The 26008-nt window shown below is 44.3% G+C and overlaps 1 protein-coding gene across 1 annotated transcript in view; it reads right to left on the bottom strand.

Moving 5' to 3' along the window:
- MAMLD1 (mastermind like domain containing 1) overlaps nt 1-26008 on the bottom strand; it is an 81533-nt gene that overhangs the window by 16970 nt on the left and 38555 nt on the right. Inside the window, 1 exon segment of the mRNA XM_036402274.2 lies at nt 15672-17393. Within this exon segment, the coding sequence (XP_036258167.1) occupies nt 15672-17393 (1722 nt within the window).

Genomic DNA, 26008 nt, shown 5'->3' with positions numbered 1-26008 from the left:
GGAGGGGCCATGCAGGTTGTCTCTGCAGACACCCAAGGACAGCAAACACCAGGGGTGTTCCAGGCTGCAGTACACAGCCACACGTCTGCTGCTCTCATCAACAGGCACCACAAAGCCTCTGAAGGAGTTAATGGGTCCTATAAGAAAGCAATACTGTTTGTTTGTGTTTTTCTTAAACAACAAAGGTCAATATACAGAACTAGTCAAACAAACCAGGGCTGCAGGTCTGAAAGGAGTGCTCCCTCCAGCTCCAGCACAGCCCTAGCTATTTGTTCTCTGCTCCCTGGTGCCACAATGTACCTTGGTTGGCATTTCTTAATGACTGGAGCATCCATGTGCTCTTTGTAGAACAATTATAAAATATTCAGGGCAGGAGAAAAAATTTCCTTGCACAGCCAAGGCTCCTCCAGCAGCCTGCATAGGTGTCAAATGGTAAATCGTTAGGTGTTTTAATTGCAGAGTTATTTATACCCTGGAACTTGTTATTAACATAGGAAAAAACAGAACCTATTCTTACCCATAATTAAAGGGATTATTATGGGACTGCAAAAGCATGGATAGCCCCAGCCAGACCACCTGTCTTTTGACGGTGGTGACTGTAATGGGGAGGAACATTAAACAGAGGCCCAATCTTCAGCCAAGTTCAGAGGGGTGGTCCCAACATGGGAACCCCAATTTCTTTACTCAGTCTCACCCCATCACCCCTCTGCTGCTGGCATTAAGCAGGGGAGCTCTGAGGAGAGGGTACTGCAGGGTCCAAACCCATCCTTCCCTTTTCTGACCAAGGGGTGCACATAAAAGACACATCCTAGATTTGGCCTGGAATTGCATAACTATCCTGTTAAAATTCAGGATGAACAGGTTATATTTTCATTTGTGAGATCATTATCTGCCCCAAGAAATGTTTCCGATTTCACCAGCACTAATCAGGAGCCACAATGGATTTCCTGTCCCAGCAATGAGGCTCGAGAGCCTTTGTACCTTGTGGAGCCAGTTTCAATTCAAATCTAACTGGCAGAGCTATCATAGCTGCATGTTGAGCAGATTGGGGGAAACAGAAAAGTCACTGCTACTTACTACTGTAACTTATTTCTAAATCCATTTCTTACAGACACAAATCTCTCTGAGCACTGAAGCGTCTCGTAGCTACCCTCCCTTTCAGGAATGACACCCTCAGTCTCCCCAGTGGCACTGAGCAATGATCCCCATTACAGCTCTGTGCCTTAAAGGAAATGTGTCAAAACCTTGCACTGGTGCCCACCTCAAGTTCTGGTTTAGGCTGTTAAGGATATCATAAAAAATAAGCAGCAAACAGGTCCAGAATCAAGAGATTAGTGTGCCACAACAGCCCATGCCCCCAACAACAAAGAGCTGTGTGCCCTGCTCTGGGCTGTGGGCTCAGCAGCATTTCCCCTTGGAATGCTGTCACCCACACAGGGCATCCCAGCACAGGAGCTGCCTTGGCCTAGGACAGTCAAGCACTACGGATGCCATGTTTACACCTGGGAGGCCAGACAGTCTCACAGGAGGTGCTATCTTTGTGGGCAGAGAGGTGAAGGGCTTACTGACAACTGCCTTTACCAGAAAAGTAAATTAGGCCTGGGTTACAGTCTTCATATTCTCTCCTGTCTCCACTCCCTGGACTGCATGAGTCAGTAGAACTGGAGGGAAAATATTCACAAAATTCTACAAGTTCAGGAATTAAAGAGACATCTCTGAAACTTGCCTGTGGCACTCAATACCAGCTGAAAAATTGGGTTAGCTTGACATTGCTGCTGGAGGTGAACAGAGCTGGGAAAGCTGGCTGAGTAGTGAGAGCAGAGCCCCTCTCTGCAGAGCAGGTGAGCACAGTGCTGCCCACAGCCTCATTGCTCCAGCATGAAAACACCTTCTAAATTTTTAAATCCAGGACTGAGAGCAATTAAGGCAACAAACTTTGTTTCCTTAACAAACATGAAGTTCAGACAGTTTGGGATTATGAGATACATGCAAATCTGCAAGTCTGGCCTGAGCAGTTTTTGAGGGCTGGAGAACTCAGTGTGTTCTCCAAGGTTCAAGATCTTTGCCTTGAATAGTCATGGCAGGACCATTTCAGTGTCGAGGCTCCTTTACCATCACCAAAGCAACCCCAGCTGATAGTCACACTGCCTGGCAGGAGGCTGGGAGAGCTCTGTGAAGGGAGCAGCAGCAAACCCCAATGTCTTGTAAATCCTGCTGCAGGGAGTGCCACATCACAGGGGGCTCCTTGGAAGGCTCTCCCGGTTTGTCTGCCCAGACAGGATGCCAGGCCCTGCTGGTGATGACACCCTGCTGCCTCTCCTGATACCAATGCTACCCCAGCCACCTGCCTGCTGCTGCCCTGCCCCTGTCCCAGCAGCTTTCAGAAACCGGGGCACCAACTAACCCAGGAAAAAAACAACAACAAACCACCAGGTTACACCAATTTTTTCCTTAGTACTTTACTTTCTGCTCCCATTTGCTGCTGGGCTTGAGGGAAGAGTACAAAGACTGATAAAAATGAGTCCACAAACCCCTGATACTCCACCCCCAAGCTGGGGAGGTTTCCAGGGGCTGGAGCAGGGGCTGCCTCCGGAGTCAGCTGGGAGGAGGGAGAGGAGGCAGGGGGAGGGAGAAGGGGAAAAAATGAACAGCTGCAAAGCAATTAAGCCTGCCTCCCTGCCGTACTGTCCAAAGCAGGAGGCAATCTAATTCAGCCTGGTGCCTCTCTTCCTTCAGCCGTCTGGTGCCTGCCTGGGATTCAGGAAAGGGGCTGTCTGACTGCCCACTTTGTCTGACGAGCCAAAGGGGCCCTTCCCAGCCACAATTTCCAAAGGAAAGAGATCTTGGCTAGTGGTGTCTCTTCTCTTCTGAGAAAAACATGAATTGAATGTAGTGGCAGCAGCTTTATAACCCTCTCCTGCCCTTCCTCAGCAAACAACCAAAGAGGAGCTGGAGCAAGAAAATGACCCCGCTGGCTCTCTGGCTCAGCACTTGTCTCCCAGCACAATGAATCAATTGGCGTCCCATCATTATTGTGGTAACTGTATCTTTCACAAGCAAGATTTTATATAGAGATAGAATAGGATGTTTTCTGCTCATTTCCTTCCTGTCATTCCAATCACGAACTACTGTTAAAAATACAATGCATTTAAAGGCTGTAACATTTGCAAGCATGTGTTCCAGTTTCCCTGCTGAACGGCCCGGCTTTTGTTTTCTGCCCAGTAAAGGTGTGGAGAAACAGTGATGGAGGGGAGCCTGTGGTGCAGCTGGGTTAGAAACTCACATGTACAGAAGGTCATCTCATTTTCATGTTCCTAATATCAGGGATTACTTTAATTCCTTATTCTGGCCAACTGTTTTGGTATATAATCCTCAGCACAGGACTCCTTCCAGCCTGTCTAAGGTGGTACTTGTTCTGCTATTTCTTCAGAAACTGGCAAAAAATGTTTTATTTGGAAAATGTTAGTGAGGCAGGGCAATAAAAGCCTTTTAGTACCCAGTCAGAGGAGCAAATAGGGTCTGTTAGGAGAACAGAGTACAATTCAACTCTACTTTCTGTTATGTTTGACAGTAATCTAGGCAGCAGGTACATACCTTCCCCCTGGCTTGATCAAGACAGAAACATGCAAAATGTGTATTTTAAATGCAGCTAGACAGCATTTCATCTTATGAAATTTCTCAATACTATTATCATAAGTAGAAAAACCAGGAAATCATAGAGAAAGCAAGATTTTAGCCCACCATCCTGATAGCATATAAACGCTTTATAAAGGACGAAATTTGAGGATTATTATTTAGCTCTTCATAAGCTAAAGCATAGTAACTTTATATATTGTGTCCACCTAGAATGGAGCAACCCACTGAAAACAGGAGTTCCTTACTAACCTTATAACACATAAGGTCCCTCAGGAAGATCACAGTTCTTTCTAAAAGTATAATTCATAGACATATAGATATATGCCACCTATCTAGGAAAAAGCTCAGACTGTGGACTGGGCAGAAAACAGATCAGTATATATCCCCCCCCCTCAATGCCAACATTTTTTCTTATGAAAAAGTTCTTATTAAGTAGTAATTTTTAATTTCCTTTAAAAAAAAGTAAAATGCAACATAAATAAATGTTGGGGATTTTAGTCCAAGTCCTAAACTATGAGAAAACACTGATATGTCTACCTTTTTCAGTTAAAGATTTACTCACATTTCAGAACCATCACACAGTCTGTGGTGATGTTATCAACATTTCTCTGTTCTTGCTGACCTTAGGTGCTCTTAAACCATTATATACATAATATTCTCTGATAATAGAACACCATTCACATTTCAGTAACAATAATTCACCTTAATGAGATAAGAACTTACATGTCAAATGACTCTACCTCTATTTGAGAGATATTAGCACACTTTGGGTAACTGCAGAATCACAAATAATGACATCAAGAGTCCGACACTATTCCTGGAGAGCTTGTACTCCCAGTTACATCAGCAGGAATTTGAGATGTGTAAGAATTGCAAAAGCAGATGTTAATCTGCAGCAAACACCACAGGTATGGGCAGTCTGCGTTTTTGCCCGAAGCAAACAAGAAAAACAAGACTATTAATGAGAGAAAATAGCACCAGTTTCTAAATGCATGTATAAATAGGCATTAACACCAGCTATATTCCTGAAGTGACTCATTACCGTGTAAAGAAAACTTTTACAAGAAACTTCACGTTGTTTACAAATTTCCCGTTTGCATTTTGTTTTAATTCTTGCTTTCCCACTCGTATCATTCGTCACAACCTTAGCAAAGATCTTCAAGAGACGGAAATTTGATGTTTAAACTAAAACCATCAAGATTTACTCCTTCAGTGAAGTGGTTCTGCACTTTTCCTGCAGTCAGGTAAGGGAAGCAATGTGAGCACAGGTATTTTCACCAAGGCAAGCCGAGCTCGCTGGCCCAGGGAGGGATGCTCGCTGCCCGGGCAGGGCTGGCTCCGGGCTGGGCGAGGCAGCGCAGCGCGCTAGCGCCGAGCCAAGGACGAAAGATACAGCGGGAACAGCCTAATTCCAGCTCTAAATGAGCTCAGCAGGGAATCTAAACAGTCAAGTCAATTGCTAGAATCTGCACTTTTCAACCTCGTTCTGCTCCTTTGATCAGACTGAATTTTGAGCCACGGCGATTAATGGACTAATAGAGGAAGTCACAGGGCATCTCTGGGGAGGGGAGGGAAAGGAGAAAAAAGCAGCTCACACTCATCATGCAGCTATGCTGAGAAACACAATTCCGTGCAGAAAACGAAAATGCCACTGCAGAAAGAGTGCTGACTGAGCGGCAAAGGAGGAGAAAAAGGGGGTTGTACGAAACAAAAAATAATGCTGATATGATCGCTCATTCATTGCTTAAACACAGCCTGCAGAGCAACCGGGAGAGAAAACAGACTGCCCGAGCACGAGTGTCCTGTAAACTACCCTTCAACCCAGCGCTGAAACTGTTTATTCCTAATGCCACAGAGTAAAGGAAATATAAAACATATTTATTATGCAAAGAGAAGCTTCCAAAAGCCCTGAGTAATTAAGCACTAAGAGAAATTGATTTGTTTATGACAGGGATACATAGTACTGATATTCCAGGGTAGTATGTCCTCATCTTGCTGGAAAGGGAAGAAACACATTAACATTAGAAGTCTGCTAATCACAAAAGAGAGGGGAAAAGTGTTTTGTTAAGATTTTTTTCCCCCATTTGCTTTTTTATTGCTGTGCCTGAGAGGATGGGACAGCTTCTCTTCCTACAAGGGGCAAATTTTCCTTCTGCAGTTGATGACTTTAAAAAACAAACACAACAGGACTTCAAATAACCCCTGGACTGATTAAAACATTAATTTATTTGAAGCTTGGGAAGTTTGTAAAATGCTGGTACTAATCCCTAAAAGGAAAAAAAAAAAAAAAACCACAGTGCCAACAACAACAACAACAACACCAGAAAAGCCAAAAATAATTCAAATGTAAACTTGAGCTGAGGCAGGAACAAGTGCATCAAAGCTTCCAACTCCCTGTCTTTTTTTGCTGCAGCACTAATATAGCATTGCCAACGACTGCTGGGCCCCTTGCTGCATCCTTCTGCTCCACCTTTGGTCTTTCTTGAGCATACAAAGCCTAGATACACACATGATTCAGTCTGCTCTCAGAAATAATCCTGCAGTCATCCTGGAATGACCTCCCACTGCGTAAATTTAGGTGTGTGTGTTTGAATCTTTACAAGATCAAGCTGTTAATGTAATGTCTTAGGCCAGGATATCACACTATTTTGGCTACATTGAAGGGCTTACCCACCTTGTGGGTCTCTCATCAATTCTGTAGTGGGGAAAAATAGCTCAGCACAGCTTGTGCATAACCTGCATTCACATCTGCATCTGCCTGACACTGATCCAAGGAATTGCGTTTTCATTAATTCAATGACAAATGTTAAATAATTTTGCTGGTTATGCAGAGAATATTATTCATACTGAAGTAATGCATTTACTCTTTTCATCCTTTAACACTCCTATATTCCAAGGGTTAAATTGTAATACAGGATTACTTCTTGTTAATGGTAGTGCTTTTCAGAATTATGTACTGATAATGATGATATTTGCCTTTATATGTGCTATAAAAAATTTAACTTTAAAACATGTCATAGAGTGATTAGCCTTCAAAGCCCTAAGAAGAGCTGCTGCATTCTGATTGTGAATTTCTATCAATTATTAGTGCTGGCTGCCTGAAATATCCCAAGTGCTCGAGACAGAAATATTACACAGCCAACAGGGCAGACTTCCTAAATGTACAGTTTTTGAAAACAGCTCATAATAGTGTTTGGCTTTCAAACCTTAATGTTAACAGCTTTGATGGGACTGCTTCTAATTCGTATTTAAGACCCATTACCTCTTCCTCTAAGCAATCTTCATGAAACATCATTTGTTCTGGGGGGATATTTGCCATCCAGTGCAGCTCTGTAATGGCCGTTAATTCACACCATTTTGCTTGCTCCTGTATTAATCAGCAAACTGTGAATCATCCCAGTGTTTCCAGACTCACAGATGTATGAGAGAATCACCGAGGCCAGTTCAGTTTCTCTCCCCATTCAGTCCCACAGACAATATCAGTTCCTGTTTACAGACACGGCTTTGTTTCCCCCCACCCACACACTGAAATTTCTCCAAAATGCCCAAGGAAAAAAAAAAAATTAAAAACCCCCACCAAGTTCATTTTACCAGGAAAGTTATTTCTAGGTATAGCATCTGAATCAAAACATGTTTGTACTTTGAGCTGGTGTGCAGGGCTCATGCAGCCAGGCAGGAAGACAGAGGAGCAGAATGGGAAGGCAAAGGGGCTGCTCTGTCAGCCCGCCCTGCTGGAGCCAGGCACGGCATTAACAGCATCCAGGGACTCTCCTACACACTTGTTTGCCTTCGTTCTGTTTGCTTCTGTACATATTTTTGCCTTGTGAAATACTGATATAATTTTAAACTATGACAATACTAGGTAGAAAGCACCCCAAAAATCAAGGGTAGATACCATGCTCTAACAGTACCACTGCAGAAAGTATTAAAATTATTTATTAATTTAGGCATCAAATTTGAGGAAATAAGTAGGGCATGGTTTTAGGGAAGTGAGCACATTTTCCAAAAGCCAGACTGCTTTTAGTTCAACACAAGCTCCCCAAACTGTCATTGACTAAGAGAGAGACAGAAAATACAGACAACGTACAACCCTACCTTCCAAAAACATGGGGAAAATGGAATGAAGATGTTCTGATATTAATGGGGATTTACAGCACAGTTGAAATGAGCTGGGTGTACAACAGGGTCATGGAAAGCATTTCCTCATTGCTATTCCTCAGCACGCTGGGCCATGAACACACCTTTGCAATGTAAGAATTATGGGTGTGCTGACTTGTGAGTGAGGATGCACCTTACCCATCACCAACCACTCTACAAGTAGTTAAGAATGATACACAGAAGGAAGTTATGGCATTCATCCTGAAGCCACGCAGTGAGAAGTTTGTCAAGCCCTTCCCTAGATTCCCAGGATGTTTAAAACTTCGTTGTATCAAAGAGCACAGTTGAGAAAATATGTATGCTCAAAACCTTTTGCTCAACTGCTTTTAATTAAAGATTTCTGCATATGGATTTTTTTTTCCAATCTGTGATAATAAAGAAAGTATAATGGGTTTGTGGGAGGAGAAAAAAAGGAGAAAATCTGCAGATGGGGCCTAATTCAGCTGATGTTTATCCCAGAACACTTGTGAACTGCTACCAAGCTGTCTGGAAAACCTGAGAGGAACTGTCCACCCTGGCTGGCAGGCTCAGAGGGGTTTGGGTACAACTGATGAATCAGTCATTCCTCATGATAGTACCACCTTCCCTACACCTTTGGGAGGTGAGGTTGTCTCCCATCCTGCACTGCAGAGCAGAAGAAAGCAATTGTCTGTTGCTTAGAGCTGAAAACCACAGAGGGGTGGTGAGGGGTTTTCAGGGCTCACACAGAATCCCTGTGCCGTGGCTCCCTGTCCTCTGCTCACCCACGGCTCTGTGGCTGTGCCTGGCCTGGAGCAGGGACACAGCTCGGACACCCAGCCCTGTGACACACAGCCTGGACACTGTGACACACAGCCTGGACACTGGACACAGCACGGACACACAGCCTGGACACACAGCATGGACACACAGCCCTGTGACACAGCCTGGACACTGGACACAGCATGGACACACAGCATGGACACACAGCATGGACACACAGCCCTGTGACACAGCCTGGACACACAGCCTGGACACACAGCATGGACACACAGCCCTGTGACACAGCCTGGACACTGGACACAGCCTGGACACACAGCATGGACACACAGCTCTGTGACACACAGCCTGGACACTGGACACAGCATGGACACACAGCCTGGACACACAGCCCTGTGACACACAGCATGGACACACAGCCCTGTGACACACAGCCTGGACACAGCATGGACACACAGCATGGCACAGCCTGGACACACAGCCTGGACACACAGCCTGGACACACAGCCTGGACACACACATGGACACACAACATGGACACACAACATGGACACACAGCCTGGACACACACATGGACACACAGCATGGCACAGCCTGGACACACAACATGGACACAGCCTGGACACACAGCTCGGACACACAGCCTGGACACACAGCCTGGACACACAGCTCAGACACACAGCCCTGTGACACACAGCCTGGACACTGGACACAGCATGGACACACAGCCTGGACACCCAGCATGGACACACAGCCCTGTGACACACAGCCTGGACACACAGCCTGGACACACAGCCCCATCCCGAGCACCTGAACATTGCAAGCAGCCTGTCAGGCTGAAATGCAGCACCTTGCCCCAGATTTCTCTGGGTAAGTCACATTTCCCTGTACGTGTTCACAGCACATGAGCACTGCTTCCTCTTTCTCCACCCTGGACAACCCTTCCTCATCGCTTCATTGTCCTGCACATAAGGAAGAGAAGACTTCCTCAAACCCTCCAGCACCCCACACTGGTGTTTACAGTACTTCCTGAGCCTCTTTTTTCTTTCCAATTGGATTTTAATTTGTCCAGTGTGAGATTCCCAGAGTTGTCCGTGTCCTACATGCTCAATTGCTGGCTGAACATTTTCCATTTTATTAAACAGGTCATAACCAAGGGAAAGACCTGTCTGGATGGAGCAGCTTTGGTGTAGTGTCCACATTAATTTCAGATCCAAAAGGTGGGTGATGGTGAGAGTGGGAGGATGCTCCCCACATAGTGTTTAGAAGGATTTGGTCTATTTACAAGCTTCTTCTCTGCAGATTGCTTGCCCTAATGATGTGCTGTGTGGTGTCCAAGAGTGCTATCAGCACAACAGAGAGCTAAACTGGAAGGAATTATGGAGTGCATTAGGCAGAGCAGTTGGAAACATCAGTGCCTGCAAACATCTGAAAATACAAGCTAAAGAAGTGGGAAGGTTAAGACATGGCTTAAAGGGCTCCACTACAGCAGGGGAATGCTTTAAAATACCCAAAATGGAACACAAGAAGACAACACATGCAATTAAAAAAAAAACCACTGAGAAAGAGCAATGGGCTCATAAGATCAGATGTGAATTAAGGTTTTTTTGTCTTGATTACTGCACTTCTGAAAATGTTGTATTACTGTTGACATGTTGAGGCCAAACACCCCATTTTGTTCCACAAGTTCACTTCTTACTTTCCAAGACTTAACTGACATTATTTATTTACAGGGGAGGGAAGGGAGAAGAAGGTAGTTGATAGCTTCAGTCAAGCTCCTCTCAGACTCTCTTGAGAAGAGAACAGAGAATCTCCAAGTTTGAAAAACATATCAACTCACTGGCAAATGCACAGATAAATATAAATTCAGAAATGACCATTCAGGAAGATGTTTTAACATCTGTGGAGATGTCAAACTCCAGGCTCAGCCTTATTGCTCTCTGTAATCCAGATTCATCACCAGCTTCCTTTATTCCCCTATTCAAAGGCACTTAATTAGCTGAAGGGCTTGTTGCTTTGCCTTCAAAAGCCCTCCATCCCTCAAAGGCTTTGCTTTGGTATTGTGCTGGCACTGTTCTTTGAAATCAAATCTGGTTTTCTCTTCACAGCATTGGTAAAAGAAATCAAATCTGGTTTTCTCTTCACAGCATTGGTAAAAGAAAAAAAAGGTAGATTTTAAAAAGAAGAGAAGAGAAGAGAAGAGAAGAGAAGAGAAGAGAAGAGAAGAGAAGAGAAGAGAAGAGAAGAGAAGAGAAGAGAAGAGACCAGCAGAACTTCATTCAAAGTGGCTTTAAAAATAAGTTTGACCCTGAAGAAAAAGGGTAGGGGATTGAAGCTGCAGATGAAATCTGGCCAGTACTTTTGATTTTATTAATAAAGCATGATACTGTAATTGTTTTATGCATTAGGAGGATGCCTTGTGACATCTTGTAAATCCCAAATAAAACATTATTTTTCCCTGTACTTGCAGGAGGATTCTATGTACTCAGATGATGCAGGCTGTGTTCTTTGCTTTCCCAAACTCTTCATCAACCTGCATCAGAGCTTATGAAGTGCTGCTGAGTCAGAACAGTCTCACCTAACAATCACAGTGCACTGACTTTTCACAGGCAGAAATAACCTCCCATAATATATGGCACCCAGAGAAATCAGGCCATGGTATTACCATTTCTTCATATTAATAAAAGCTGTATTTCGTATTCCATTATAGTTATTTAACCTTTGACATCTAACCTCTGGGTCAGTTTGCTTTTCATAACAGCACATTTCTTCTTCAGTTTTGTTTCTATATTTAGAAAACTTACGCTCTGAAAGATTTTTTTAACTTTAAAAAAAAGTATATTTAATCTAGCTCAGAAGTTTTGGTGTTTCTCTGCAACCTATGGTTTATTCTTCCAACTCAGATAATGTATTGCTGCTTTTACCACAGTCAAAGAAATACTTTGCTTTTCAAAGGATATTTTAGTCCTCAGCATGTTCTTCACTATCCCATATGCAGTCCACATGTAGTAAAAGTACAGCCACTTTTACTGCAAATAATATTAGTTTTCTCTCTGTCTCTTCCCTTGTCATTTTTTCTCTATCAGTATTTTTGGCAATGGAGATGAAACAAATATACCCTTCACTGACAATCCAGTGTACAAGTCCCTGGATGTCAGCAGGAATGCAGAGAGCTCTAAGAATAGCACATTTGGTTCCTACGGTGCAAGTGGAGCCCAGAGACACAGCATGTCCCTCCCAGACAATGGCTGTTTATCACCTACAGCCCCCAACAAAACAACCTTTTCAGCTGTGCTTTGGTTCTCAGCGTTTCACACACCGAGCAGTCAGTCAGCAATCCTGCCCTCCTCCCTGAGACTCCCGAGTTTTAACTCACATCAGTTTGGGCTTGGAAAAGAGATAGCCACCCAAAGGGTTTATTGTATTCCCTCCTGACTCAAACTGTGAATATCACCGGCTGCTTTTCTGCCCTCAGGGAGGAGGGGATCCCTCCTTCCCCTGCACTGAGCCCTGGGTCTGCTCTGGCACTGCAGGGACTGACAGAACAGCTTTTCTGAACTGAGGTGTTGTATCAGCATTGCTGAAGGCAGAATTGTATTGGCCCAGTGTATTGGACATTCCAGAACAGGAAATCTGCAAGTACAAACTCTATTTAGACATGAAAATCAGGGAGATGCCCAACTAGTCAACCTGCCTGGGCAAATACAGCTTTTTGTGCACCCAGATACAGCAGACAGAGTCAAGTAGTGAAGCTTTACCCCTGAAAACAGCATGTGATAGTTCTGGAGACTACCTCTGACTCCGGCATTTACTACCATCTTTATATTTGGATTTAAGAGTCCAGACCTTTGAGTATAATGTCACTCACCAGCATCAGCCCTACAGGAATAAAATGAAAAGCTGCCCATGGCCAGAGAGCAGCGTTAGCCCCACCAGGCATTGCAGTGCCACACAATGCAAACTGTCAGCGCCTCAATCAATAGCCGGCCGTGGCCACAATAAAGACACAGTGCTTCAGATGGGGGAGATGAGCCCTATCAGATGGAGCAGTGTGCGGGCAAGACAGGATCTGGGACACACTGATTGCACTTCAAAGATACATCACTAACTACGAAAATGGTAGAGCTGTGAGGCACCAGCAGTAACCCTGCTTTTGGAATGTGGAGTGTTTGCTTTAATACACAGTGAAACAACAGCAAAACGCTCACTCTGGCTCTGCGGCTGCTGCTCTGTTCCCCGTGTTGCTGTGCCGGCTACAAGGATCAAATTTCATGGTTTATTGTTCTCCCTCCAACTGGCCACCATCCACATTCTTCTTCTGTACAAAGCTGCACCTCTTGCTCCAAAGAAGAGAGAACTATGCCTTCTTTTTAGAAATTTTAGTCACATTTGCAAACACACACACAGAGTAAGGGGATGACTTTTAAGCACTAAGCAACATTTCAGGGAATGCTGTTATTTTTCTCTGAGCAAATTTCTGTGAATGAGGCTACAAAAGGGCAATTTGCCATCAGAAATTTACTAATTTTTGAGATGCAGTTGTCTCCCCCATCTTCTGAGTCTTTAACATTGTGCCTTTTAATGAAACAACTGCTCATTGCTTGAAAAGTCCTCTTCATCACCTGCCTCAGGAGGGAACTGCACTGAAATTCTGCAAAGCTCAAATTCAGCTCTGGATACACTGCTGGAAATCAAAACCACAGTCACTGGGGGTACTTCACTCTAATGGAGTAAAATTGGTACAGAGCAGGTGGGGTCCACAATTCAGTACAATCTCTCAATGTAAATAAGAAATCTATTGCAGACAAATAACAGATCTCCATGCCAGATTCCATGAAATGTAGTAAATATCTCAGACTCAAGAATTCCTACACAGAATAATTTTCCTATGTAATCTTTCTTTTTATTCAGCACTCAGGATCCATTTTCTTTTATGAGATTTGCAGTAAAGTTATCAAAACCTTACAAAATGCTCCACTCCTGAATATCCACCATCTTTCTTCAGCAGCTCAACAGACTGTAAAACTGGAGCACTGTCATCTGGTGTGTAATTATTGGTCTAAGTCTGCCCTGTAAAATGAGGGAGGCACCATAAGCTTACCTAACTAGTCTGAAAATGTAAAATGCTCATCACCTGTAATCATTGTCTTAACTGTCCTTGATCTCTACTGATAGCAGCAAGATTATAATAACTCTCTCTCTAACAGTGAGAATCAGCTGAAAACGCAGCACAGGCAGAGCACCAGGAAAGTTGCTCGAAGAAGGAATATTTCAGCCAATTAGACAGACTGACTTCAGGAATTTTTTAAAAATATCTAATCAGTGATGCAAGGGGTTCAGAGGTATAAGACTAAAATGCAAAGCAGGGAAAACTGGGGCATAGAAACCTCAGGAATCCAACAAGGCCATTCCTACTTCACACACTAAGTGGTGAAGACAAAAAAAAAAAACCTCAAATGTTATGGATGTATGATCAAAAGTGATCATGTCACTGTGGTTAACAACTTGCTAGCACTCATGCAAGATGCAGGAAAACACCACGAATGTATTCTTCACACACACCTTCCTCCAGAGTAAAACATGTGGTGGGCAGTAATTCATGGAACTTCTGCACTTGGCTCCCTTTCAATCGTATCCACAGGCCAGGATCCCCAGCCAGCAAGACTCCACTCTCTGTTTGACCTGGGTCCCACTGAACACAAGCAGGGTCCTCATGTGCCTGGAGCAACAAACTGCTCCAGGACTTTGTTGAATAAGAGGCCTTCCACTAGTAACCCTCTGAAGAGCACAAGATGTGCCTCCCTGCTACCTGTTCTACACAAATCCAGTGAGGCACCAGTCCTGCCCTGCTGCCTGCTCCAGGCTGCTGCAGGAAGTGAGAATGGAGGGAGCACAACTTGCAAAAGAGGAGGTGATCCTGAAGAGGCACAGTGCCAATGCACCCCTCAGAAGCTGATATTTAGTAACTATCTCCTATTTCTCATTGCTGTCACAGACATTTTGATATTTAGTTACACCAGCATTACACCAAGATTGATGAAATCTCCCTCCTTAAGAACCAGTCACTTTGCAGGGAGGAAGGGCAAAGAAGACCTGGCTCTGGAGTGCATGTCACACTTCAGCTCTCAAGCAGATCCCAGCAGAATTTCAGTGATCAGTCTCTGCTTTACTGGGACAGAAGTGTCTCAGTCCTCCCCAAGCTGCTGATGGAGTGACTGTGTGCACAGCTAAGCAGCTTGGAGGAGTCTGCTCACAAAGTGTTGGCTCAGCCTAACAAAGCCTTGGTTTGGTGATGAGGTTCGGTGTTTCCAACTATTCTTCCAAACAAAAAGACATTTATTCCTCACAGCCAGGCTGCTCTCAGACCCGGTCCCTGAGCCCTTCCATGCTCCCAGGACCCTGTTCACAGCACATCTCTGATCTGGGGTGGTAGCACATCCACACCTCTCACTGAGTCTCAGGGAGGAGGAGGTCACTGGACAGAAACCAGGGCTGTGCCTCACTTTTGCCAGCTGCATTTTTGCATTTACCAGCTCGATTGGTATCACAGATCACCATGGGTGGGGAATGGCCCTCATCCAAAGCAGGGAATGGCTTCTGGCAAATGCTAGTAACAGGTATTTCAAGTCTGCCTCTTTGCTATTCAGGAGCTGTACTGTTTGACCTGCTGTCCATGAAGGACGCATTTTAACTTCACTTCTCACCCCACCTGATCTTTTCTAGCCTCAGAAGCATAACACAGAGATGAATTTGTTGAAGGGCACTAAGATAAAAAGAAGATATTCCCTCTGAAAGGATAACATGAAACATGCAAGGAGAATATCTCTGGAGATTATAATATAAGCAAAAAGAGACTATCACCTATACAAGTAAAAAAATTACTTTAGAATAGCACAAAGTTCTCCACCAGGCGAAAACAGGCAATGCATGGTGCAATTATGGTACATTTTTAGTTGAAGAAATAAATAAATTTCCTATGATAACACCAGAGGTTGTTATTGCCTTGTTCATGTAGGCACTGTGCACACCTCAGAAATTTAGTGACGTCGCATTTGAAACACAAATGGAAAAGCAAATTAAGAAAATAAATAATTTGTTATTTTCACATGAGCCATGTAAGACAGAAGAGAGGTTCTCACCTGTCTGCTTTGAGATGGCAGTGTGGCAGCCTGCATCTGCCTCTGCATCCGATGTGGCTGCATCAGCTGTCGGAACTGCTGCTGGAGGAACTGGCTGCTGCTGTTCTGCTGGGGCTGCTGCGTGGCTGGGGACTGCTGCTGCTGCTGCTGCTGCTGCTGCTGCTGCTGCTGGAGATAGTGAATGAGGGACTGCTGTCCTTGTCCTGCCGTCAGAGGGGACATTTTTTGAGTAGCTGACTCTGAGGCAAAGTGAGACAGTGGTTTGGTGTTGGTGAAAGAAAACTGGTCTTGGCTAACAGAGCTCTCATTCACCAGACCTGGCTGTAAGCTACTGGATGGCTGTTGCATAATTATGTTCATATTTTTGGTCTGGTTTGTAGTCATTGATTTAAAAAGCGAGTTCTGCATATTTGTGGGATTGCTGGTGGGAGTGATGTTAGAGATTAATGTACCTTGAGGACTGAAGGGCTGCTGATGCAGAGCAGGGCTCGACAGCTTCTCTGGCCTGTACGGTGGAGAAGGTCCAGTATTTGTGGAGGCCATGCTGGCAACCAGGTTGTTCTGTGGGCTTTTAATGCTGCTGGCTGGCAAGCTGGCTGCTGTCAGAGCAGGCAGCATGGAGCTCTGAGGGCTGAAGGGCTGCTGGCTCAGAGCTGGACTGGAGAGCTTCTCAGAGCCATAGGGGGGAGAGGGGCCATTGGATGGGGTGCTGCTGGAAGTCATGCTTGAAAGCAGAGTGTTTTGAGGACTCTGAATGTTGTTTCCTGGTAAATTATTAGCAGGCATGCCAGACACCATAACATTTTGAGGACTAAAAGGTTGATGGTGTGGGGATGATCCTGCCCTGTAAGGCGGAGAGAGACCAGGAGGAGACATAGTTGGCCAGCTGGGAGCCTGTACTTGTTGCTTGGTACCAGACACCTGCTTGCTGGCTGCCAGCTGCTTTAGCTGCTGAGCATGCCAGTTGGAGCCAGGCATGTTGGGCAAGGGCACTGGGAGCATCGGTGGTGGCTGGTTTTTGTTCTGAGCTGCTGTAGAGATGGGTGATGCAGCAGGTTTGTTTGAGGGAGGAACCTGGAAGTTAGCTCCAGCAGATGATGGTCTCATCTGAGGGGATCCTCCACTGGTTGGATTGCAGCCTGGAGAAAAATCTTTGTTAGCAACATGGTTCTCCAAGTGGGAAGTCTGCGGGGAGGACTTTGGAGTGGTACTTATGTTTGGTTGGGAATGACTCAGACCAAGTGGATCTTCAGCCTTGCTGCACAAAATCTTCTCCAGATCCAGGTCATTGGGAGAAGGATCAGGCATTTTGGTCAGCTCTTCCAATAGATCTTGCAGCTCCTGGTCTACAGACTGTAAGCTGTTTCCTTTCTCGTCGTAATGGACAATGTTGTTGGTTTGCCCTCCTATCGACCCCTTCTGATTGATTTCTGTGTTGGCTGGCACTGAGAACGGGGAGCCAATGCCACCCCCATTTATGTGATTGTTTTCCAGGAGCACTGGGTGCCCTGTGACTCCCAGGGAAGAAGTGCTGTGACCCGTGGGGAATGGAGAACTTTGCATTTCTGGACACGCCATGCTGGGGTTGGCCCCTTGGCCCATGGCAAGGTTTACATCATCAAGACAAAGTCTTTTACTGTCATTTGGGAAAGTGACATCAGGCACACCACTGGAGGCAGGAGAGCTATCATCTTCCAGTTTTCTTTTAATGGACCCCTGTAACTGTGAAAATATAAAAAGAAGAAGAAAGGATCCATTATTGACCATATTCTGACATGTGCTGAAGCTCCACACTACAACACTGGGTTGGAGATTAAAAAAAATTAAATAATGCAATTAAAAAGCCAATCATGTGAGACAAATTCAATCAGGATTTAAATGTGTGCAACTTCACCGAAATCAAAAGAGTTATAGTCAGACAAAGGCTAAATCTCATGAGTTGGCTTTAAAACAGATGTTAAAGCTACAAAATACTGTCTGTCATGTGAACTGTAATAGAAGTTTTTAAAATAGTTTCTGGTTTCATTTCAATTAAGACATTATACTCCCTGCATAACAAACATGCCAACATTTTTATGGTAACATTTTTTAGGTCTAAATGGCAAATCTGAATGAAACCCTGGACTGAATTTAGTGACCTTCTGCCAGTGACTCGAATTAAATTCAGACCTGAGACAATTAAATTGTTTGACATTCTTTATAGGCCAAACATCTGAAATAACTAGCATACTTTCTAAACAAACCAAAACAAACCAAATTCTCAGCTATCTATCTAAACAGACTTTCAAACTTCCTATCACAGATGTTTTAAATTCCAGAAAGAGTAAGTAACAGCTAAACTTCTTAATTTTTGTTTATTCTTCTATGTCTAAGGCATTGTGAGCTTCATTCTTTTGAAGGATTGCCACTCATTCATAAAAATGGACATGTTTTCAAAATACAATTATATAAATATCTTGACCTACAAGAAATGATGGAGCTGTAAATTCACAAATCTTAGGGAAAAGAAACCTGCCTTCTACATATAAAGAAAGTGAAACTAGCAACAATGCTTCACATACTATTTCAGCATATGGCAATCTCTTCCACATAAAATCATCTATGCCTTTCAATTTTAACAAGCATGACCTGTATGTTACATGATTAATCAGACCTTAACATTGCTGCTTCAAGTTAAGGAAAATAAGCATTATGACCTTGTTTATCAATAGAGGGAAGCAGTATATAGAGAAGTATCTGATCAGCAATGGAAAGTGAAAGAACCCTGGTTCCTCTAAGCCAGCTCCCAGTAAAGCATCTCCCAGCTCTGGGTTACAAGTCCAAATAATTCCCATCATGTAGTGCTATTAAAAAAATCCCATCTAATAAAAGCTTATATCAACAGAAAAGTCCCCCTGCCAATCCCAGCATAATCATCTCCACTCCAGGGCTATGCTGCATATGGCCAACTTCTAAATTTTACACTAATTTTTAAACACATTGCAGTCATGCCTCAGTCACTGCACAACTGCAGCACTTTGGTGCTCTCAGACAACAGTGTCACAGCACTGCCAGCACGGGGGGGGCACACCAAGTGCAGCTCCTCTGCACTGTGCAGACAGCTGATGTCCACCCTACCTTCAGCCCATCTCCAGGCAGCCCCACAAACGTGTATGGCTCTGACCTGGAACATGGCAGGTGGCTCACCCAGCTGCTCTCACACCTCTCATCACTTATTTCTAAAGTGGTGGCCAGAGGGACAATGGCAGATTTGTGCCCACAGTTGCTGAGGGTGTAGATGCAGTTTGGGATTAGTAGCAGACATTGCCATGTTGGTATCCAGTTTACAGAGACATTTGGAAGGGAGTGAGGGGATACAAGCTGGTTGTCCATGACCATCATGGCAGGTCTGCAGACTACAGGGAGCTGCTGAACAGCTTTTAGGAGGTGTTCATCTACCCTCCATCACCAGACACAGCAGCTTTGGCACTGTGGCAAAGAGACCTTTGGGTGTTTTCCCTTTACTCCCCAAGAGTTGTCCCCTACAGAGTTATTAGTGCTTGTCTCTGGTGCTCTCCAGTCACATTGCTTAACATGGACTGTGCTCAAAAACCACAGGTGGGAGAAGTGAGGAGAGCTGCTTCCAGTGCACATTGTCTGGTTACCTGAGAGCCTCTCTGGGCAGCAGTGTCTGTGCTGGGCCAGGATTGCTGCTCCGTGAGAGCCTGTCCCAGTGTCACAGCCAGACACTGACGCACCAGCAGACATTTGCTGATGAGGCCAAAATTTGCTTAGCTTTAGGAAATGGAACCAGGCCTAAATCTTCTCCCAAATGTTAGTCTAATGATGGATGAAATAGTTTTCCTTCATTTTCTCTGCTAAAATTAAGCCAGAGCTGCATGTTTCAACAGATGTTGCCCTGTGTAGGCTGCAACATGTTGGTAGAGACTAACTACATATATTTAAAACTCAGACATGTATAGAGGGTATTTACAGGGGCTTCACACATCCAAAACAAACAGAGTGTGCTCCCAAGTTGCACCCTGGGAACCTTCAGGCAGGAAGTGGTGGGGGATCTCCCACCCTTGGCCAGCTGACATGCTGGCATGCATGTCCTTGCCAGCTCTTCCTTTGCCATAGGACATTCCTATGCTCTGAGTTACCAGGGAAAAATGTGGGCTTTCTAAACACTCTGAAAAACAGTTCTTTAACTGCTGCACTGGGGAATAAGTGTGATGGGAAAACAAAACTTCATTTCCCTATGACTGTTACGAGATATAAACAGATAAAATAAGGCCATAGCTTTCTGATGGCACAGGTATTCCAAAACTGGGACAGGACTTTTAAATAGGATGCTGTTGCTTAGCCCTCCTGAGAAGATTTGCTGTGAGAGGCAGTGAAATTAGCTGGGTGTCATGTTCTCTTGAAAAGCAAGATTCCTGTTTCCCAGGTGAGTATTGCATAAGTACCATAAAATCCAGAAGACCAATTTCTCCCAGTGCAGGCAGGTATAACTCCACAGAATTTAGTAACATTGCTTTTGCTTAAGATAGATTTGACTACAGCCCCAAACTTGAGAGAGAAAGATACGCTCCTTAAAGCAGCTAAGTAAATCACAGAATAATTTTGGTTAAAAGGGACACTTGGGTGCCATCATCCTTCTGCTTCAAGCACATCACCAATGTAAAAAATAGACCACAGTCACCAGGCACTTCAGTATGAAGTTTCCATCATAAACAGAAATCCCTCCTTGCTCTGGCTGAGAGGTTGTTTTCAGTGTTCCCCACTGACACCTCAGTGGTTGTCTCTCCCACACAGCAGGCTCTGGGCTGGGGCTGGTGCTGGCTGTGAGGAGCCCCAGCTCCCAGGGGCTGCTCTCCATGCACGTGCTGCTGTGGCAGCCCTGACCAGTGCAGGGGACAGGAACACATTCCATGTTACTGGGACATGACTGGCTCAGACACGCCAACCACAGTGGTGGCAGGAGAGCATCAACAAGGCACTACAACTTTTGGGATCAGGAGGTCCTCACCTCACTAATTCAAGAAGCTGTTTGCTGCAGAACATTCCTTCATCTGGTTCCAGATTCCCCAAGAAGGACCCGTTTTTTTCCAACTCTTTCTCCTCTTTTTTTTACACAATTTGACAAAATCAACAGAAAAGAGAAGAACACCAAAGTATGCTCTTCCCCTTTCTCTGCTGATTAGCATATTGGGCAGTTCTGTTTCAAATTGAATACCTGAGAAATGAATGGAAATTTAGAAATGCATCACACACACACACACACACATTCTCCTGAGCTGGCTGGAGGCTGCCTATGGCTCAGTATGGGAAAGCTTCATTCACATGTGCAAGCAAGGACGAAGCCGACAAGCAACAAAGGGGCTCCTGTGACATTGTCAAAATGCATTAAAATGCACTGGCATGCACAGGCTAACTTCTGTTTGGGAATACCTGGGAAACAAAGGCAGCTCTCCGATTCAGGGCATATCCGATTGTGAGTTCTCCATTACCTCAGGTTTGCTTTTAGCAGTGATCCCAGCACTCCTGTCCTCTCCAAACCAGCAGGCTGTCCTTCTGGGAAGGACCAAGTCACGCAGGAGCAACGCTGCTGGCTCGACATGGCAGCACAACCAGAATAAATAATAACTGTTTACGCTGCTCTGTCCACAGAAGCTGCACAGCTGTGGTTACAAACAGCTAATTTGTCACACGCTCCCTCCCTGCACCAAACTGATTCCCTCCATGTGGGCAGAGCACTCCACAGCTTCTCTTGTGCAAGGAGGGAAAGGCAGCCTCAGCAGGAGAAGCCAGTCCTTGGCTGTGCCCTCCTCGAGCTGGGCTTGCTGTGAGGGTGACCTTGGGCATCAGGAGGTGGTGCTGGCCCTGAGGAACTCACTGCTACTCAATGAAGGGACAAAGGAAGGCAGGAAGTGGCCAAAACTGAAGCAGAGTGATCAAATTGTTAGTAAATAAATACTGTGATGGTTCCATTGGATTTTAATAACCAACCACACATGGGCATCTCTGGACTGGCTCCCTGCTTTGCCAGCACTCAGAGCCTTTCTTCTCTTGTAACATGTCAGCTGTCCTCAGCTGCTGCTCCAGCTCTCCCCTGAGCCAGGCTGCCCCATGGCCCTCCTGACAGCCCCTGTAATTCTCCTCCTGGAACTCATGCCTTCCTTCAGCTGCAAGTGGGAACCTGGGAAGGAGCACCTGCATCCTACACCGGAGAGCCTTGCTTCTCCAGCCTCACAACTGACCCCTCCACCAGAAACAAGCCACCTCTAACCAGAGATTCCTATTTAGGCCAACAGAAATGAGAGAGGAAAACATTAGGCAAGGTATTTCAGTGCCTCTTCCTGTGCCTGCAGCCTGTCAGAGAGTCAAGCCTTGATTTACAACAACCGCAGGGTGCTGATTATTGATCTGCACCATCCCACCCCACGCCCTGCCACGGACAGATCCAACCTACAGCAGTGATTCCCACACATACACAGCCTCTTGGAGTGAGCACTGAGACCAGAGGGCTGCTGCCATCCACACCCTCTCCCAGCAGCTGCCCTGTGTCCAGAGCATGGCCAGAGACTCTCCTGATTTAATAAACTGATGTTCATGGATCCATGCCTGGGAGATCCAGAATGGGAGTCAGATAACCTTCTTTCACTAAGAGCCTCAAGACCCTTGTAACCTTGGGAAATTCCATGTGTTGGTTTTTCTGTTTGTTTCATTGAGGAAAAGAAATTATTGTAAAAGGAGACGGGGCAGGTGGGGAAGACATCAGTCTCACCACAGATCCTGAGATTTGCTAATGTGGTGGCAGCTTTGCACAAAGCCTTTCAGAGCAAAACACCTTGGGAATCCAGGTCACTGACAGGCTGCTAAGATCTGGCATATCTGAATTATTTTGACAGATAGAGCACGTTTAATTTTTGGTGGAAGGACTGAGCAAGGCAGAAGCCTGAGATAAACAGAAGTATTTTCCCCCCAGTATCTTCTCAAGGCATATTGCAAACTGTTCCCTCTGCAAAGTATAAAACCTGAGTCTAAGGTTTGCTTAACTGAACTGACCAGAGAATCTATCAGTCTCTGTCTCTTCCAAGCACTAGACACTGCCAAAACTGGAAGTATGTATTTGCCAGAGGCAAACTGTTTGCAGCATCCAGCGATCAAGACTTCAGCCTCTGTGGCTTCAACAAGCTTCAGCGAGACCTATCTGCCCATCAGCCCAAAATGTTTCTATCTGTTCTGACAAAAACAGTCATGCAATGAGAAAATGGAACTGGCAATTTTCCATAGAAAACAAGAAAACTTCACTTTTTTTTTTTCCTCCTGTGCCTTAAATTCACAGTTTGGAAAGTTTTGTGCTCTCTATTGCTCATTTATCCACACTCTAGACTTTACTGATTTTACTGTCAGATTTTACTGTCCTGCTAATATTTAGGGACAGTTGGTGAAAAAGAAATGAGAATGTGCCTGTGTGTTTAAAGGCTGGAAAGTGGATCTGATACAAAATATTACCTTTTAAATAGCAGCAGTTACTTGCAGCCCCTCTGTGCTGGGTAGTAGGCTGGCTTGTACATGAACAGCAAACCCCAAATGCTTCTGGGCTACAATCCCACTCCAGTACAGCAGGACCTGGCACTGCAGTAAGTGCATTTAGCACATCTGTAGGTTTCTGTTTGTGCATGCTGGCTGCAGTTTGGTAAAAGACACTCATGTTATATACCTGAATCCAAGAAAAATTGCCTCCTGCTGACCAGTGAGCAGCCAAAGCAGTACCTGACTACAAGAAACATAAACTACATTTTATCAAAGTCATATCTCAGGCTACAAGGAGAACTCAAGGAGGCTCAAGCAATTAAAACTACCACTCACTTTCTCCAGACTAAGATTAAAAATAAGCTAAAATCACATTCTTCCTACTATCCTAACCCTTCTGATTTCAAGCAATTTGAGCATGGATGGACATTAGGTTGTCATTTTACAGTGTAAGGAAATAGGTCACAATGCAATTCCAAGCTACCAAAGGAATGCACCAGTGTGCTTAAAAATTGCAATTCCCCAATTTTTCAGGTAAGGAGTACCAGAGTAAAGTCCACTTTGGTCTGTTGGGTACTTGCAGACTGCAAAGGTGGCAGATTTGCTTGTAATGAGGTGTGGTGGTAGAGAAAGGATTATGAATAGGGAAAATTCACAGGGTGGATTTCCTTCTATTCATCATGCTCATAGAAACAGGCAACTGGAAGGGAGGATGTAGGAAGAGGAATGGGGGATGTAAGCAGTCACTTTAACCATGAAAGGACGTTGGTTATTAGCCACCTTGTATGCATGATGTGGATTGTTTTTACCTGACACTACAGCTTAAAGATGGGAGTCTCCCAACTGCCATCTTTAAAACAAATATAGTAACAACAGGTACTGGAAGTTGCTCCTTAGGTGTGCAGATGTAAATCACCTCCCAAACGCTGCTGCTGCACGTGGAGAGTTTGATCTCCCCCCAGCACACAGCACCAGCTGACTGGATGGGAGTGTGCACTGATCTCTGCCCCATTACTTGCACCACTCATCAAGATCTTCCCCAGTTATTCCCTCAGTAAATCAGGGACCTCATACTGTGTTAAAAGAGAAAGAAAAGAACAAGGTGTGTGCTTTCCCTTTAATAAATCTCACGCTCCTGTTGTGAGTGTAAAGCTGCAGGAACCAGGGGCTGTGCTCACACACCCCCTGAGTGTGCATTGTCAGAGACCACAAAACACTGAACTGTGCCCTTTAGCTGGTAAGCACAGAAATCCCAAACACCAAACATCATGACTACACAAAACCAGAATAATGTAATTTTACAACAAGCTTAAGCCACAGAAACTAACAGGAATTTCAACATGGACTACCATGAGCCTAAGGTATTAGCTTTATTTTTTTTCTACATTTTAACAAAGAATTAAGGGGAAGAAGATGCCACAAATATGATTTTCTCATTCACCAATTTTTGTGAATGCAATTACATTTCTAATGATAGAAATATGTGTGATCTATGTCTGGCTTTCAAAGGGAACAACTTACACCCTACAGAGCAGCAAGTATACGAACAAGATTTTTCTAATTACCCCTTTGCAAAATCACAGGAAACATCACTAATGTCTGAATAAAGGTATCAATGTAGGATGAAAGAAGAAAAAAGGAGAAAGGAGAAAAAAGACATAGCCAAGGATATACCTATTTTGCCACCCTACACAAGCAAGATGCATGCAAGAGGCTAGCACCATTCACTATAAAGAAATGAAAAAAAAGAAAAAAACCCAGCAGCTTTGATACTTTTCAGGTCAGACAGAATTACCAGACTCATTTGGTAGGCACCAACAGAGATCTGGCCTATCAAAACAAATGTTCAGAGCCTTCCCTCTTGTCTTTCCTTAGCAATTCATCTGCTTTCGGTATTAATGTCACTGTTAAAATGGAAATTTGTCCAGGAGAAAAATTGCCGTTGACAAATGGATCTGGAAGAACAGGACCAGTGCCTGCTCCTGTGTTGTGCTGCTAGCAGGAGATCTCTGTGCAGATGCCTTGTAATTAGTCATCTGAAGACTTACAGCAATCACGTCACACATATTGTTTGGCTGTAAGTTCCACGTTCCATTTAATGACAAGTGTTATTAACTAGACATCTGAAGACAGAACAAGTTCTTTGCCTCTTGGTTTTAAGTTGTAGTACAAGAGCAATTCTTTCATATCTGGCTGTAAATCAAGATCAATCTTAGACTCAATGCCTTTCCATCAGTATTACCTCATCTTAGCTCAGTTTTAATACCAGCAGTATTGTTTTATATCTTTTTTATAGTCCATTAATTTCAAAGTCCTATGGAACACTTTGCAGTAATTTTGTAGACTACATTAATTTCTCACAGCAATGTCTAGGCTGGAGAACTGCAGATCCTCTCCACTGAGCAAAAAGTCATGTTTTTGCTACTTGGGTCTCCCAGGATTTGTAAGATACTTTTCTCTCTTCCTTTTCAGCCCCTAACACTGGCACAGTTATGCAATGACCACAAGTAGAAGAAACAGGATGTACGTGTTCCTAAATTATGAGGTAGGTTTTCCACTTACTAGATAAGCAGATAAAACCCAGTCTGACACTTCTTTTCTGCTACATATTGTATTGTATTTTTAATATCTCAGAAGACTTAGTCCTGTGGTTTTACCAAACTACAGGTGCCATTCTGTCAAAAGGTATGGTTGGGGAATTAATAGCCTGGAGGCAGAGCCTCCAATTAGGTCAAACCTAGGGACAAAATGCTTTCAAATTCAAAGAACAGTAAGAAACAATGTGATTTCAGTCTGAAAAAAGGGCATTTTTATTC

This window comes from Molothrus ater, chromosome 14, assembly GCF_012460135.2.
Source record: "Molothrus ater isolate BHLD 08-10-18 breed brown headed cowbird chromosome 14, BPBGC_Mater_1.1, whole genome shotgun sequence".
NCBI lineage: Eukaryota > Metazoa > Chordata > Aves > Passeriformes > Icteridae > Molothrus > Molothrus ater.
The sequence above is the reverse complement of the archived record's forward strand: the minus strand, read 5'-3'. Positions and strand labels throughout refer to the sequence as shown.